General features: G+C 34.1%; 1 protein-coding gene across 1 annotated transcript in view; it reads left to right on the top strand.

The window, feature by feature from the left end:
- The first annotated feature begins 339 nt into the window (after window positions 1-339).
- LOC145247807 (uncharacterized) overlaps window positions 340-19253 on the top strand; it is a 112711-nt gene continuing 93797 nt past the window's right edge. The window contains exon 1 of the mRNA XM_080109441.1: window positions 340-448. Within this exon, the coding sequence (XP_079965567.1) occupies window positions 437-448 (12 nt within the window). The 5' untranslated portion in view covers window positions 340-436. The remainder of the gene's footprint in view (window positions 449-19253) is intronic.

Raw genomic sequence — 19253 nt, 5'->3', positions numbered from 1 at the left:
ACGACGCACCTGCTGTGATATGGGAGGGAGGCGGTGATGACTAAAAAAAAAACCCCTGAAAAGGAAAAGAGATAGAGGAAAAATGAAGAAGCTGGATGAGATGAAGAAGATAGAGAAAAAAAGAAAAAGAAAAAAAAAGAAGTGATGTATTTAGGTGAAATGCCGAAATACAAGACAACAGTTTAAGAGTGAAGAAGAATTTGGTACTCCGTAACAACAAAACCCAAAAATAGAAAATAGATTCCTGGTAGCAGAGAGAGAGAGAGAGAGAGAGAGAGAGAGAGAGAGAGAGAGTGAGTGAGTGAGAGAGAGAGAGAGAGAGAGAGAGAGAAGGGGGGGGGCAGATCTTGGCGGCTGTTCGTTGTTAATAGACTTAGTCAGTTCTGAAGTGCCACAGGTTCCAGATGCAGCTAAGTTAGGATTCTAAGAATTCATTATGGCAGACAAGGTAAAGAAACAAAACAAAACAACAACAAAAAAAACTATGAATGTTTCTTTTTTTTTTTTTTTTTTAACTTTTTCTTCATCATTATCGTTTTTACTTTATATTTTTCTCGAAAAATTAACCCGTTCTTAAAGTTTGCTGTTTTGTACGTATCTATATGTATATGTATATTTTTAATCGTCTTTCTTTATTGTCTGTTTTGAATGAGTCAAGTTTAAAATTGTTCAAAGTTGCATAAAGAATGGTTTCGAGATTGTGACGTAATTCATATTTATTTATTTATTTATTTGTTCACATTTTTTATTCTTAAGTTTTTTAAAACAATTTTCGCAATTTTTGTGATAATTTGATAAACTTTTGGGTGCTTATTAAGGCAGTCGACATATCGATTTTTTTTTAAATATATGTCATTTTAAGCAAAAAAACAACAGTACTTACCTAATTGACATGTCGAAAATAGTAATATATCCAAAAATTACGAAAATACCGAATAGAACAACTTCTGTTGTGTTTTTAGTTTAAAAAAAAAGAAAGAAAGAAAGAAAAGTCTATCGCTTTAGGCTACAATTTGTAGTACAAACGTTGGAAAGCCATTAAAGCAGCGAAAAGGGGGATAAGTATGTCCCTTGTATTCGCAATCTTCAAGGTGTTCGTTCACATCTAAGGAAAGTGCAATTTCTCACACTTTTCCGTATAAATTACTTGGTTATCTTTCAGATGCAAGGTTCCTTGTTTACTTGCGATTGTAACGATGTAAGATTCCGTTGTACGGAAGACCAAATCGGCCATAATTTAAATATTTAAATTTATTTACTGAATTTAAATATTTAAATTGATATACTGTTTAAATGATAATATACGTCTACGATGTTTTTATTGGCGCTTTTCTTCGTATTTTTTAATAACATTTTTTTGCACCATTTACAAGTTTCTTTTTACAAATATTTTTTTAATACTGTAATAGTAAAATTATTTTAGTAAAATTCTATATTGGATACGTTTTTTTATGAAGTTTAAGTAAAAAAAGTTCACTTTTTTTATTATTAAAAATACATTTCATGAAAACACTCATTATAAAATGTTCACGTTGTTTAATTAAAAGTTCTTAATTATAATCTAATAGTTTTATAATTTTGTTATTTTGTTACAAATTTCTAATAAAGATTATTTTAATTTTAACGGTAATTTAGTTTTCATTATAAACTCCGTCATGTTAAAGGCTTGAAAATCACTTTAAATCAATTTTAATATTAAAAAAAAAAGAGAAATCAACAGGAAAAAAATCTCGTGTGAAAACATTACGAGATACTTATTCCGTATAATTAATAAATGTATCTTTATTTTACTATTACAGTATTAAAAAAATTATTTGTAAAAAGAACTTGTAAATGGTGCAAAAAATGTTATTAAAAATACGAAGAAAAGCGCCAATAAAAACATCATAGACATTTTGGCCGATTTGGTCTTCCGTACAACGGAATCTTACATCGTTAAAACCGCAAGTAAACAATGAACCTTGCATCTGAAAGATAACCAATTACTTAGTTTTAACTATAAATAATTTTCTACTCGAATTTTCGTAATTTTTGGACATATTACGAGTTCCTACATGAAAGTAATGTTTTTGCTTAAAACCATATATTAAAAAAAAAATCGATCTGTTTACTCTTAACAAGCAGACAATTTTTACTTTCTTCCCATCTTAACAGTCACATTTAAAATCATTAGTATGCTGAAAACGAATATCACATTTAAATTTGGCACAGACAAGTAGTTTTCTAGATATTAAGACATTTTTTCCAATGCATTACTAAATACTTAACAAATGCCAGTGGCGTTCGCCATTAACATATGAAGTGTTTTGTAACACGCATGCGTATTAGTACTTTTCAATTGGGAAAAACATGGCCACTAGTGAAAACATAATAATGAATTGCATTGGATCGTAAATATCTTAATGTTTATCAAAAAAATGTTTTTGCCCCAAATTTAAATGTGATATTCGTTTTCAGCATACCCGAAAACTTGCATAACGTCGTCATTTTAAAGGTTTGTGTTGAGGTGGAAATAAAGTTTTAAAAAAAAAAAACCTATAATTTGGATTATTCGGGCTACTATTCTCATTTTGGTTGTTATTTTTAACGTCGTTTCGGCCGATGTAAACTCCGACTTTCTCCATGTGCGTCATTTTGAACTTGAGAATCTTTATGTCGAACTCCGAACCTGTACATAATTTCGAGGAAAACCTTTTATTTAACCAACGAAGTATATTGTTCTTATTCCGTCAGCCATGGCCCGGTAAAGTTTTAATTTAATCGCTTGTGGTAAAGATTGAACCTAAAACCCTCAAGAGACTCACTTTCAACTTTAACCGCCACACCACGAATCCAGTATTATGTCCAGTATTTTGTATGCATTTTGAAAGCTTTAAATCTAGTTTATTAATTACGATTAATACATCCTTCGTCAGAAATGGCGGACAAAAAATTATGCTCCGCCCATGTTCACACTAATATTCCATATTCATATAGAATAACGTTTTAACACTGAAGTTTAAAAATAAAAGAAAGAAAACGTCTCAAACTGGAAAGTTAAAATGTTATCAATCGATATACAAAGAAGAAAGGGTGAAAAAAAAAAACGAAAATAAAAATGTCTCATTATGAAAGAAAAGTGAAGGATTTCCCTCTCAATTTATTTTAGATGGTTATCAAACTTGCTATTTGCTTTCTCCCTTCCTCTAAACACTTGGTCACTTCTGCATGTCAGTGACATATAGGCAACGGAGACGAGTTATCGATTGCTGTTGTGCTGTTTGTCAAAAGAGATGTGAACCTCAAATATAAATAAGTGTTTACGATAACGTAAAAATAATAACAAAATAAATAACATAAAAATATGATAATCGAAACATTTATTGAATAAAAAATGGGTACTCATGCCAAGTGCATGAGTCAAGTGCACTTATTGATCCGTGCTGAAATAATAACTTTATTATTTAAAAAGCCATTTTTCACATGGAGAGGGGAGGGTGTTTTGTACCTATTCTGTACTTTAACCTTACAATTGAATTTAAAAAAAAAACATATAAAACTTTAATTAAACTTGGAAATACGATTTAAAAAAAAAAAAATAGCGCGGATCAGTAAGTGCATTAGCACCAAAAAATGTAATATAATTTCTTTTCAATGAGTGAACTGAAAATAAAATAATAAATATATGATAGAAACATTTATAGATTGTTTTTAGAATTATTTGTTTTTTTTTATGGTAAGGTTGTATAAAAATGTAGCAAAATATAATTAAAAAACATGAAACATTTACAGAGGTTTAAGAATAATTTGTATGTTTTGTTTTTTGTTTTTTTTTTTGTGCAGAAAGATTGTATCAAAATGTATAAAAATATCATTTTAGTTTGCACGCACTTTTAGAAAAGGAAGAATTATCGACTCCTGTTCTTTGGCTGACAAGTGACATCTGTCGGCGGTTTTTGAAACTATAATACACACATTCGCTTCATGTCACAGCCATGCAGACGTGCCAACACTTGAAATTGTTTCGCCCGGCTGTTTTTTTTTTTTTTTTCCTCGCTAACGCTTGTGTGTGACAAGACGAATATATATATATATATATTCATACACATACAAATAAATACAGATTGGTTTTATATAATATATATTCGTAGTTACGCAACAGAGCATTAGCTGTTCTCAAAGTTAATCTTCTGCAAGTTTTTCAACGAACTGTTGGGAATTTATCGACCCAATTCCACGTGTAATAAAAGACATACCTTTCATGGTTTCAACACGGGACCCCTACGCCCCTACGGTCGTTCACATTGCGTTAAAAATAGAAAGTGATATTTGCTTCTTGCTCGGGGTTGAGCCCTCAAGTAAAAGATTAAAGTAAACAGTTGACACGACAACGCAAGTCATACGTCTCGATAAAAGAATTGAGCGCTCTGGGCTGTCGACAATACGAAGCATGCAGATTATAATAGCTCTTACGTAACGGAGGTAATTAGCGCGCTTTTCCATTATAATTAGATATCTAAATAATTTTTTTTTAAAATAAGCACTTTAAGTGGAAATGCTATTTCCTACTGACGTATGATGTCGAAATTAGTAAAGATTCCAAAAATTACGAAAAATAATCAAGTAGAAGATCTGCTAGAACTTTTTCTTACAAAAAAAAAATCATTATTATCAACCCGCCATTTTCGCAATGCAAAATTCAAGGGAGATAAGTCAGTTTGTCATACAGAATTGTTCACACCCGATAAAACGGGATTATTTGATAAATTTCATTTTTTCTTACGATTAATTTTATATTCGATATTTTGAGGGTGAATTTTTATTAATTTCCATATTATATGTAAGTACGTAATACTGATTTTACGTAAAATGCACTTTTTTAATATCCAATTATAATGCGCATGCACCGAAATGTCGTATGGTTAAGAGATCCTTACTATTGGTTGGTTTGTAAATCTGCTTAAAAAGTTTAACATGTCTAGCCACACTAGTCAACCGTGATGCATTTATGGATGACTGTGTGTGTGTGTGTGTGTGTGTGTGTGTGAGGTGTATGTGTGTTTATTGTTTACGTTAATTCTTCCGAGCGTGACGTCATAATTTACACCATGTGTAAATTAAAAAAAAAAAATGGCTAGGGACAGATAATTGTTAATTACCCCGTTTACATGACGATTATTAAAGTTTTGTTTTGTTTGTTTTATGGCATATCGACCACCCATCAGTTATGCCGAATAAAGTTTGTCAAATATAATTCGATACATATGATACTTATTTGTATATAGAATATATTGCTTTTAGAATACCTTCCTCTTAAAAAACATTGCTCTCAGAAAAAATTTTTTTTTTTAAATTTTAGTTTTTGAAAATATTAAGCTTTGTCAATATCCACATCCAAACTAAGAAAAAAAGGACTTTGAAAGTAGAGATAAAAGAAGAGTAAACAGGAATGCCTTTCGTAAAGGTTTTATCAACTTAAAAGTATACACGTGTTTTCGAGAAATCAATATGGCAGAATCCTTAATTCTGGCCAAGGGGAATAACTACGATCCTTTATTTCCGGAAGAGTCAAAGCAATTTATTCTAACATTTTACCCTTCAACAATAATTAAGTATGGAATTACAGAAGTTAAATTTAGTCTGCTCAGTACTAGGTTAGGAAGTCCTTATATTTACTTGAAAATCGTCACATTCTGGACGATCTCTGCACTGACTCACAGGGATTTTGGTTCTCAGTGTCCACATCTTGGGGAGCATGGATATTTTCAGGATCAGGTAAGGGATTCTTCTCCTTAACATAGGTATAGTTTTCGTCAGTTGCCAGTTCTTTAGGGGCTTCAGGGCTTGCAGGATTGTTTTCATCGTGTTGGTCTTCTTGATTTGAGGAATTAGGAGCCAGGTCTCGCACATTGACAGTTGTTTCTGCACCAGAGGGTAATCGCACATGAGCATAGTAGAGGTTGACGTCTAATAAGGTAGCAGGGGTTATCGGAGAGTCGAGCTTACTAGACTTAGTATGGTTTCTGACATATATTGGGCCCGGTTTTGCCCAAGTGGGAACAGAAGTTCCGGAGGAAGATTTACGACTATATTTGAACATTCTGTCATGAGGAGTCATATTAGTGACAGTGCATAGTAACGACCTAATTGATTGGAGAGCATTTGGTAGTATATCTTCCCAATGGAGCAGTTTCATGTTGCTAGAGTGTTAGGTCATTTGGATGGCCTTCCATAAAGTCCCATTGAGTTTCTCAACTTGCCCATTACTCTCAGGGTGGTATCTACTTGTTTCAGAGGTGACGATACCTTTGCCACGTAAGTAATCTTTGATTTCTCCTGCAAGGAAGTTGGCAGCCCGGTCAGTGTGTATCATATTGGGCATACCAAAAATTGAAAATAGTTGGTTTAGGCAATGGATCATGGTTTTGCTAGTCATATCTTTACAGGGGAAGGCAAAGGGAAAGCGAGTATATTCATCAATTATAGTGAGTAAGTATTTGTTACCATGCACAGAAGTAGGTAAAGAGCCTTTAAAGTCGATGTTTAATTGCTGGAAAGGTAGTATCGCCTGTACGAGTGTTCCTTTGTTACAACTGGCAAATTTAGGTTTCAGATACTGACAGGAGGAGCACGAGTCTGTTATATTTTTAATTTGTTCTAAAGAGAAAGGAAGGTTTCTTGTCTTGATGAAGTGGTTGAGTCGTGTGACACCAGGATGGCATTGTGTAACATACAAGTCGCGAAGGTCTTGCAAAGTGTGCGTTAATGCAGAGATGTGAGAAAATGTGTCAGCAGCTGTATTTTCCGTTCCTGGGCGGTAAACAATACTGAATTTGAATTGTAACAGTTCGATCCGCCAACGACATATCTTATCATTTTTAATTTTAGATTTTCTCTTATTATCAAACATAAAACTGATGCTCTTTTGATCTGTAATAACTTTGAAATGTCTCCCAAATAGGAAATGTCCCCACTTTCGGAGAGCTTCGACAATCGCAGCAGCTTCTTTTTCGACAGCACGATGTCTAATCTCATTCGGGTTTAGTGTCCGCGAAAAGAATGCAACAGGTCTACCCTGTTGGTTTAGAGTAGCAGCAATGCAGTAATTACTGGCATCAGTTTCTACTACAAATTCTTTATCCGGGTCAACAGTTATAAGGGTAGCATTTCTTAAGTCGGTCTTCAGCGTCTGAAAAGAATTTAGAATAGACGGGGGCAGTGGAAACACCTTGTTATGATTGAGAGGCAGTATCTTATCAGAAAAGTTTCAAATGAATTTACTATAGTAAGAAAACATACCAATTATTCGTTTTTGTGACCGGAAATTTAGAGGTGGTGGCATTTCAAGGAGTGGTTTTAGCCTCAAGTAATCTGGAGCAATTTGATTGTTCTGGATTGTGTAACCAAGAAGTGTGATAGAAGTAGCAGAAATGATGTTCTTACTTTGGTTGAGCATGATGTTGTATCTTTTCGCTACATTATAAAACCTTTGAAGGTTGTAGTCATGCTCTTTTTGATCCTTTCCGCATATTGTGACAGTTTTTACATACACAAAAGTGTCTGTTAATTTTTCTCTTTCTACAATGCCATCGATGCATCTTTTAAAGGCACTTAATCTGTTAGTGACGCCAAAAGGGATAAGAGTAAATTGGTAAAGTTTTCCATTTACTTCAAATGCTGTGTATTTCCGATCGACGTAACTAATTAGGATTTGATGGCAAGCAGACTTCAGGTCGAGTGTTGTAAAAACGTTGTATCGAGCTATGTCATCAACTATTTTATTAATGTTCGGCATGGGATAGGCATCCAGTTTTGTAAATCTATTTATGGTGTCGCTGTAGTCGACCACCATTCATTTTTTTTTAATTCTCGTTAGAGGTTACTAAAACTTGGGCTCGCCAAGGAGATATAGAGGGTTCTATCATGCTTTCCCTCAACATTCTGGCAGTTTCCTCTCTAATAAATATGTTGTCATTGAATGAGTGATGACGAGATTTGGTGGCAATAGGGGTCGTCCCTGTAGAAAGATGAGAGAAAAGGGGAGGAGGAGAAATTTTGATACATGTAAAACTGTCCCTCTTACGCATTGCTCCGATAACAAGTTCTTCCCCGGGACCGTCGAATTTCAGGGTCACAGTTTTATATTGTTTTAGGAGGTCTTTTCCGATAATCATATCAATGAACAGATCCTTAATTACTTCCACTGTCATGGCGTGGTGGTTTTTACTGTTTAGGGAGATGTCAACAATAGTTTCGCCGATGATTTTGGCATGATGATTAGGGTCCGCCAATGCTACGGTTTTCTGTTTGGGAATAATAAAAAGTTTCAGCTTTCTTGCTGTATTTTTGCTGATAAACGTCCCCATGATGCCGGAGTCCACTGTAGTGTTCATTATTTACCCATTTATTTTGCATTTTGTGTATGTAATGTCTTTGCCACCCGTTCCTAGTCAGGAGAGATTGGGTGGGGGTGGGGGTTGGGGATGCGGGTCGTATAACACAGCAGCAGTGGAAGAGGAAGATTTACATACCTTCGCCCAATGGCCATTTTTCTTACATTTCCTACACTCGGCGTTACGCGCAGGACACATCGCCCGTGAATGTCGTGTGTTCCCACAGAAGAAACAAATTCCTTTTGGTAGGGTATTTCCTTTTATATGGCTAAGGGAGTGTCTTCTGGTTTAATTACAGTAGCGGCTAGGTTCGGGTAGTTATCGAAGCTTATCGTATGCTTCTCCGCTTGTTCTAGAGACCTAGCCATTGTAAAGGTCTCTTGTAGAGTTGAGAATGGGTTTTCGAGTAGGCGCTGATAAATAGATGAGGAGGAGATGCCGCTAATAAAAGTGTCACGGATATATTGCTTTTTGTTCTCCTCAGCGCTTACTGCTTGAAATTTGCAAGATTTGGCAAGTGCTTCCAGTTGTTGCATGAAATCGTTGATAGTTTGTGTCGGTTTCTGTTTATTTGTCAGAAGTTGATGTCGGTTAAATATAACGTTTGCCGCTTTTATGTAAACAGCGTCTAGCGTTTCTATAGCGCCATTGTAATCTGTAGCTTCACTTATTATTTCGAATATTGTCGCTGAGACTGAATTAATCACGGCAAAGAAATTTTGTGCATTATTTTCTATTTCCCTGTTGTTTAAAGTGCGTAAGTTAATACTCAAACGTCAATTTCCAGTGTTTATAGATTTTTTTCCGAATTCGGAGCTGTTGGTTCTACGTTAAATCTGTCCGGACGCAGTAGTTTGTCCATTTTTTTTTTTTTTTTTAAGTTGATAAGATTGAAATGATAAGTAGGGATAAAAGAAGAATAAATGGGAATGCCTTTCATAAAGGTTTTATCAACTTAAAAGTATACACGTGTTTTCGAGAAATCAATATGGCAGAATCCTTAATTCCGGCCAAGGGGAATAACCACGATCCTTTATTTCTGGAAAAGTCAAAGCAATTTATTCTAACACTCTGACAGTCCCCCAAACCACAAACCTATAGCATTAGTTTGATGTGGTTTATGGCATATCAACCAACTATGGGTTATTTAATGTGGGATAGAGTTATCAAATATCTCTAAAAGGAACTTTGTGTCTGTGTGCGTGTGTGTGTGCCTGTGTGATTTCGTTCCCTATGGACTTGAAAACGCCTGAGCCGATTTTTCTGAAATTTCACACGAAGGTATTCTATGTGCCTGGCAGTGTTCTTAGATAGGTTTTGAATTAGAATATCTTCGATAAGTATCAATATTGCTTTTTAATCTTTAATTCAATGCATTATATATAAAAAACTAATTTTATAAAATCAACAGTAAATTCTCTACAGTGCAATGTAGACTACAATGTATTGTGGACTAAGTCACTGTAGGGAGAAATGTAAAGTTTCCTCCAGGTGCATTGTGATGGGTCCCGAACTAGAGCAGGCAATTAATTGATTTGATTGAAAATAGGTGATTTGACCCTTTTCGATGACAATAAAAATATAGAAGTGTGAAACATCCGTTGATCGTTATTCAATCCTGGGCAACGTCGGGTCACCCTGCTAGTAATTGTGTAAATAGGGTAATTATTTGTATTCCTAGAATACATTGCTCGGTTCCTATTTAGAATTCAACTTAATTTTTTAAAAATACAGGAAATTATTATTCCATCATGGAACAAGGCTGTTATATTCCAAAAATCACATAAATTGATCAAATAGTTTTATTTTTAACTAAGAAAATTAGATTTTATAAGTAATCAAAAGAGGATTGTCTGGCGGCGATTTTCTTTATAAAAAGAAATTACTTTAGCAATTTAAAATTTTATGACCATTGGTAAAAAGAGCCTATATTTTCAAACCAATAAAATATGCCCAAATTTGCCTACACTTGTATATCTAGTGTCCTGGCAGGCCAGCTTCTGTTTTACTACTTTGGGATAAATTTTGTTTAGGGATTTTTTTTGCTTGGTTGTCTTCACTGTGTCCTTGCCATGCCACTAATATATATAGTCATTCACATACAGTACTGTTTCACTGTATCACAGCTCACCAGTGCAGTTAGACCAGGAACTACTTCAAGCCAAGATGGAAACTCGACTGCCCAGGCAATAGTTAGCACTTCTCATCGTAACGGTATTTGGATGCTACTGAGATGGGTATATGAAATTACAATGTCTAATTACATTGTCTAAACGACCTAAACTCCATTTGTTTACACAAAGGGCATTGTTTTTACGCTAGCAGTTTATTATTTCGTTCCTTAATATGCTCAACCCAAGATAGGGAGCATTTATAGTCGTCCACAGCTTACGAGGGGCATTCCAAAAATAATGCTACCTATTTTTTATTCTGCTTGAATGGATCAGAGGGGATTGCAAATTGCATTGTTATGATGACTGAACTTATACATTCATGACTATAAAGTTTCATCTCCCTGCTGCAGATATTGACGGTTTGAGACTCTAAGAAAGCAACTCCTGTCATTGATGTGCGTCTGAAGTCGAGATGCGTCATAGAGTCCCTGGGAGAAGTGCATTGAAAATGGTAGTGGCTATGTAGAAAAATAAATTCTGCAGCATAAAAAAAGGTTGCTCGTTTTAATGGTATCACTCCCGTCTTCATAGTTGTTAAACTTTTTGAGTTAAAACAAATACAAAGCTTTATTTTTGGAACAACTGTTGTATATATATATATATATATATATATATATATATATATATATATATATATATATATATGGGTTCTAGGTCACCTGAGGAAGTCTCTTTGACTGAAACAGATGGCTATTGTAGCGACCATATGTAACTGTTTACCCGCAAATAATAATAATAATAATAATAATAATAATATATATATATATATATATATATATATATATATATATATATATATATATATATATATATATATATGAGCAAACAGTTAATAAAACAAGTGTTTTTTTAACATGTTTTATTAACTGTTTGCTCGTATTATAAGCTCTATCTCCTATTTGGTTTTATCGAGCTTTTACATCTGGCTGAGATAACTTTATAAATATTAATTCTTTAATATTTATAATATACTTGGATCATTTTGGTAAATTTAATTGTAATTTTTTATTTTATATATATATATATATATGTGTGTATATATATATATATATATATATATACACACTCTTATAATTTTGTTTTTTTTTGTGTGTATTGATATTCATATTAAGAATCTTTTTTTGCTATTTATTTAGTTATTTATTTGCTTCTCCACTAAGCAAATTAGACACAGTTTTTTAATGTGGCGAGTTTGTTTTTTTTTGCTTGGTTGTTTTTTTTTTTTTTTGCCAGGCCACTAATATATATATATATATATATATATATATATATATATATATATATATATATATATATATATCCAAGAAGATACTAGTGTTGGGACGATAAACCGGAACTGGGAATGGGAAAAATTGGAAGGTTTATTGTAATGGAATTGTTATCAGAATCTGAAAATTTGTGTTTGTGACACACGATTTCTAAAATGCTTTTTTAAACTTTTTGTTTTTTTTGTTTTGTTTTTGTTTTAAACGGGATTTTTTTAGTGCTGGTACCTATGATAAAATCTATATACCCCCACCCCCAACTACAAGTGTTTTTAATTTCTCATAGCTTATTTATCCGTTATCTGTTGTGGACTATTATCCTCATTTTTCTTAGTTGTTGTTTCACAACGTTTTGATCAACTATTCCTCTGGCCTTCGTCAGGTGGTTAACCGCAACGGGATACAAATGCCATAGTTGTTGTCGTCTCACCACGTTTTGGCCAACTAAGCCTTTGGGCGACTTTGGGTAGGACTGGAACCGTGAAGATTCAATGTCTTTATCCATTGCGCTATTGGCCCTGAAGGGCAATCAACATTTATTTGTTATCTGATCTTCCATTGACGGGTCCATACTGAATGATATAGGAGAGAACTTGAATGCCTACTAGACACTGTCCTCAAGTGTCTAAGGTCTCTCTGTACAGGGGTTTGTCAGAACTGCCTGGCATGAGGATACATTTTCCATAGAAGTAAACCCTGACCAAATATTCAAAATCACATAGTATTCGCAGCCCAAATAAGATCTCCTCACTATGGCTAACTTATATTAGCTTTTACGAGGAATGGTGCACCTTCTCCAAGTGATGTTACCTCAAGTAACAGCACGAAGCTGGATACTCCACCAGACTAGATAAATTCTTGCCCTGGAATTCAGTAAGACCAAGAGACCAAAATGAAAGATATACTACAACGTATGAAAATGGTTATTTGGGGAGAGGAAAATTATGTTCTCAATTTCTTTACTAAGTCAGTGCTTGAGAGATAAAGAACTTTAATGGAACATTCGAATATCTATCTCATAAAGACTTCAAGTGTTAGCCCCAGGTTGTGGGCCCCTTGACTTCTGAGAACTTCGACTGAAGTAAAATAAAATAAAAAAAGAGAATGGTATATTATTTAATTAATTGGAATTCTTTTTTGAGGTGAGTAATTTGTATTATTTATTCATTTATTTATTGAGGACTATCATCCTCATCTTTATCTATCTTTCCTCAGAGGAATAGTTGGCCGAAACGTTGTGAAACAACAATTAAAAAGATGAGGATGATAGTCTGCAAATAAATAAATAAATAATACAAATTACTCCTCTTAATAAGAATTCCAACTGATTAAATAATATACCATTCTCTTAATAAGAATTCCAATTGATTAAATAATATTCTCATAGCTTGTATTAATAATGAAATTATAACTATTTATTGATTTAAAAAAAAAAAAAAAAAAAGAAACCAGTAAAACTAAAATCTATAGATCAACGCCTCACAAGGATATTTTTTACATTTGCGAAAATATATGCACATTTTACATGAGTTTTTAGAGTAAAACGAACATTAAAAAAGTAGGGTTCTTCTTTGTTATTGTATCGAAATTAGAAACTTAAAATATTGAATTTCAAGTGAAACTAATGGCATCTACTGAATTGTTATGTCGCAGTAATGAACATATCCAAAAATTATAAAAAATGATAAGGTAGAAAATTATTAATGACAATAGTTTTCGAAAAAAATTAGCGAAAATCTGAAAACAAAAATTTTTTACCTCCCTTTTGTTACGATTAGAACTCTCCAGCTTATTTTATTTATTTTTTTTGTAAAACAAAACAACCAAACCAAAGCCATGTTCATGCGCATTCGTCGTTTCCTTCTTCTTTTCCTTTTCACTGTTGTGCGTATTAAAAAAAATTTGATACCTTGGATTTTTATAAAATTTTCTGAAAAGTTGTAACTAACTGATTTCTATATAATTTTGTTTGTCTATACTTCGCAATAACTATTGGATGTGCCCCAGGGGCTCTTTTAGGGCTAATAAAAACACTCCATTTTTGGAACTATTTTCCCATATTTGTCCAGAATTTTCTGTGTATGTCTATTTAGCAGTTTTGCATGGTGCTGAACTCAAATTTAGTTAAGGCCTAAAACTGCACCGTTTGTTCATTTTCACCATGATTTGACGTCCTCTGGAGACTTTTGAGGGCTAAATGGAGGGGGGGGGTCAAATGCTGAACTTAGTCATTTTTTTTATGCCTCGTTCACTATGCACTTAGGGGGGGGGACCATGCATGCTTCACTTGTTTACTTGAGAGTGACCACTTATCAAGGCCCGTAGGCCAGTCGAGGATAAGGGTTAATGAATGTAGGTAATGGTGTAGTAATCACTTATGGTGTATGGGTAGAATTTAATTATATATGGGGACAGCTTAACACGAACTTGGAGATGAGTAATTTGTTTTATATTATTTAGAAGGCCAAAACACAATGAAGCAACAACTATGAAAATGAGGATAAGTCTGTAAATAAATAAACAAATATAGGAACTTGTTTACATTCGATTTGAAGGCTATCATGTTGTATTCAACTGGGAAGCATGCCAGCGGAACAGTGTTCCAAAGGCGGCCGGTTCTGTGGAAGAAGCTTTGTTCATGGAATCTGCGTTTACATTTAAGCACAAGTAGAGAGTGGGGGAAAATCGTCAATAGTGATTGTTCATCCAAAATATTAATCTGCTATGTTTAAAAAAAAAAAATAAATAAAATAAAATAAAAAAATCCATTTCACATCTGCCTCACAGACGAACATGACTTCATCGTACTAAACATACCAGCTTGGAACATTAAACAACCCTAAAAAAAAAAAAAGCTAGAATCATACAAACTCTAAATTAAAGAAACCCATCATCCATTTATTACAAAGAAAAAAAAAATCTTATGAAGTTTGAATTAAGAAACTTAGTCATATCTTTGAAAACATCATTACATAAGTTTAATTTGAACATTTAGAAAAACCTGGACGCCCGGCGTTGCCCGGTCATACATTATGCTTAAACATGATATTTTAATTTATACAGATTGCATATGTATTATAGAATCAATTCTGTATTGATTATTATATATTACGAAGAATAATTTGACTGATGAACTAATTTGCAAAAAAAAAAACAAATTAAAAAAAAACGATAAATAAATAAATAAATAATAATAATAATAATAATAATAATAATAATAATAATAATAATAATAATAATATCCCCGAGGAGCAGAAAGCATGCCAAAAAGGAAAAAGAGGAACACATGACCTGTTATATATAGATCAAAAGATCCTAAAGGAGGTAAAAAGAAGGAGAAAGAATTTAGCCATGGCATGGATCTACTACAAAAAAGCGTACGACAGGATCCCCCAAGCATGGATAATAGAATGCCTAAAAATGTATAAAATACCAAGCAGGATCACCAACGTAATAGAAAATGCAATGAAAACATGGAGACTGGAATTGATAGCTGATGGACAACACATAACAGAAATTAACATACAAAGAGGCATCTTCCAAGGAGACTCGCTATCACCACTACTGTTCATCATAGCCATGATGCCCTTGAACAGTATTCTGAGAAAGTGCCAAGCCGGATACAAGTTCTCCAATACAGAGGAAAAAAATGAACCATCTGATGTACATGGACGATCTGAAACTTTTTGCAAGGACCGAAAAGGAGCTAGAGACACTAATTAACACTACCAGAATTTTCAGCCAAGATATCCAAATGGAATTTGGAATGGAAAAGTGCGCACAACTAGTTATAAGAAAGGGAAAACTGGAAACGACAGAAGGCATAGAACTACCCAACCAAACAGAAATGAGGGCACTAGAGAAACAAGACAACTATAAATACTTGGGAATTCTGGAAGCGGACACCATCAGAGCAACAGAAATGAAAGAGAAAGTAGGAAAGGAATACCTCAGGAGAACAAGAAAACTCCTGGAAACTAAATTATATAGTAGAAACCTAATAAAAGGTATTAATACATGGGCAGTATCACTAGTAAGATACTCTGGACCGTTTATAGGGTGGACAAAAGAAGAACTGAGACAACTTGACCAGAAAACCAGGAAACTCATGACCATGCATAATGCACTACACCCAAAGGACGATATTGACAGACTCTACGTGAAAAGGAAAGACAGTGGGAGGGGACTGATCTCTATAGAAGACTGTGTGAAGGACACGACAAAAGAACTAGAAAAATACATAATGCAAAACACTGAAAGAATAATTATGGCAGCGAGAGACACTGAAAAAAACAAAGCAGAAAAGATAGAGACAAACGACAAAACGAGAAAAGAGAAATGGGAAGAGAAATAACTCCACGGAAGATTCATAAGAATGACAAAAGATGAGAATAACGAAAACACCGGGCCATGGATGCGAAAAGGACATATAAACCGAGAAACTGAATCTCTAACAACTGCAGCACAAGATAACTCGATAAGAACCAACCATATCAAAGCAAGGATCGATAAAACACAAGAAAACAGCAAATGCAGACTCTGTAGACAAAGAGACGAAATGATAAACCATATAGTTAGTGAATGCAGCAAACTTGCCCAAAAGGAATACAAAAACAGGCATGACCAAGTGGGGAGGGTGGTACACTGGGAATTGTGTAAATGACTGCATTTTGAGCGTACAGACAAATGGTACAAGCATAAACCTGCAACAGCACTCGAAAGCGAGAACCACAAAATCCTATGGGACATGGACATACAGACGGACAAACCCATCCAAGCAAGAAGACCAGATGCCGTAATAATTAACAAGAAAGAAAAATCCTGTCAAATCGTGGACTTTGCAGTCCCAGCTGATCACAGGGTGAGTATGAAAGAAAAGGAGAAACGAAGCAAATACACAGAGCTAGCCAGAGAGTTAAAAGGGATTTGGATGATGAAGAAAGTCCAAATAGTACCGATAATAGTAGGAGCACTAGGAACAATCCCGAAAAACTTCGAAAAAAGAATGTCAGAAATTGGAATCAGAAGAATAACTGCAAAAGTACAACGACTAATGATAATGAAAACGATGGGAATATTAAGGAAAACCCTTGAATGCGGAGAATAATACAAGACAAGATAATGAATAAGCGTTACAGGGAATGAAGAACACCGAAACTGCATATTTACAAGTTCTACACCCCCCATCATGCATTCCCCCCATTGTTTCATCACCGATCCCCCCCCCCCAAAAAAAATGATACCAAAGGGCCGAGAAGGGTCAATAAGGACTGAAAGACCGAGGAGCGAGCGCCAACCAGACCTCGGCTGGACAAGCGCAAAGAGAACTGGGACCTTGGGGAGGCTGAGTGCCACTCAAATTCCAGTATAAACCAATGGCCACTACCAGCGAGAAATCAATGGTAAGCGGCTGTTGCGATGATGCAAATTCATTTGCAAATGCTATCGAAGGAGGTGGAGAGGGCTGGACGTCTGGGGAGACTTGTTGTCATTCAGCTTCCAGAGAATACCACAGGTTTCCAATCAGATCATTTGTTGACTTGTGTGAAAGCTCCATGTGAGCCAATAATAATAATAATAATAATAATAATAATAATAATAATAATAATAATGTCGTTCATCAAATTTCATCTGCATTTGTTTACAATATCACGTCAGCTGATATTTGGGTTTGATGATCTTAAAAATAATCTTTCTTCTCTTATAAATAAAAAAGAATTTTTACAGGGGAATATTTTATGTTACACCGGCCAAGATTACACTGGTGTAATGTAAAATATTCCTCTGTAAAAATTCTTTTATCATTAAGAGAATAAAGATCGGACGTTTTCGATTTTCGATACTTATTGGATAAATTTAAATACAAAACATATCTAAGAACTCTACCAGAAATATAAATTACCTTTGTGTGAAATTTGCAATTTGCAATATATATATATATATATATATATATATATATATATATATATATATATATATATATATATATATGAATGGAAATGTATAAAAAAGAATACGAAAAGTATAAAAGCTTATAACTTTTCTTTATTCGTTTTCAATTGGTTACGTGCAGGAATACAAAATAATATTATGAAAAAAAATTAAAAAACTTAGTTTACAGGTACATATTTGCGACCGATCCTTCAGTCTTCATCGGTGTAGTGAAAGTATATATATATATATATATAAAATAAAAAATCCGATCCCGCATTTTGCTAATTCCTACCCTCTGATTAGAAGGAAAGAATTTCTTTGAAACTCTGCGGATTAAGGACTATCCACTTATCTAGTGTTTCCTTTTCAGATTAAATATGCTTTTAACTTATTTCAAAGTGTTTTTAACATGTTTTATTTACTGTTTGCTCGTATATATATATATATATATATATATATATATATATATATATATATATATATATATATATATTCTTCATCGGTGTAGTGAAATATATATATATATATATATATATATATATATTAAATACACTACTGTCACAGAATAAAGCGCCTCCTTCTCTTCACTAGTCTGTGGAAGATCCTTGGACAAGGTTGAGAACCCACTTCTGTCCCCCCCCCCAATCAGTTCATAGAAAACAGGTAACTGATGCAATATGGAAGCAATCAGTATTAATTCTCTCGATCTTGTCTCTTGGAATCTCTTGTTGGGTATCTCATTGGGTCTCTGCCGTCTTTACAGTACCAACCATATTTATATGGTTGACACTCCACATATGCTAATTAGGTGGATCCTACCACAACAGTTTCGTATCTTGGTTTGCTGGGCAGAATATCCCTTTGGGTACAATGGTCAGAACAGTCGTCCACTATAGACACTGCTCAGACAGAAAGAAACTGCAACCTACTCTCTGTACAACAGTAAAGAAAGTTGTAGCAAATACATCAAAATATTGTCTGTATTTTTGAGATGAGGTGTTTTCATTTATTGAGATTGTCGGACTGACTTCCTCATCTTGGTTGTTACAGTCACAACGTTTCGGCCGTTTTGCCCTCCGGCCTCCATCAGGTGTTTTGTATCGAACTGAGGAACCGTTTGTTAGGAGTCTCGAACCCAACCCTTTATTATTATTACGGGGGTACCGTGTTCGGACTCCAGCTAGGCTCTGGGACATAGTTGCTGATTCTCTGTTTTGAATGTTACTTTTCACTGCCTTCGTTCAGGATTGAACTCAGCACCTTTGGGTAACTGTAAACTTTGATACAACGTCTAGGACCACTCGGCCATATGTCACTAGCACAGTTCGATACAAAACACCTGATGAAGGCCGGAGGGCAAAACGGCCGAAACGTTGTGACTATAACAACCAAGATGAGTAAGTCAGTCCGACAATCTCAATAAATACATCAAAACATTTTGGAGAAACAACGTGAATGGGGTTCCAAATGATGAGCAACAATGAATTCATGAATGCTTTGAGGGAGAT

The sequence above is a fragment of the Euprymna scolopes genome, chromosome 26 (genome assembly GCF_053919585.1).
Source record: "Euprymna scolopes isolate OS-2025 chromosome 26, ASM5391958v1, whole genome shotgun sequence".
Classification (NCBI taxonomy): Eukaryota; Metazoa; Mollusca; class Cephalopoda; order Sepiida; family Sepiolidae; genus Euprymna; species Euprymna scolopes.
Note: the sequence above shows the minus strand (reverse complement) of the source record. Positions and strands in the feature narration are given on the sequence as shown.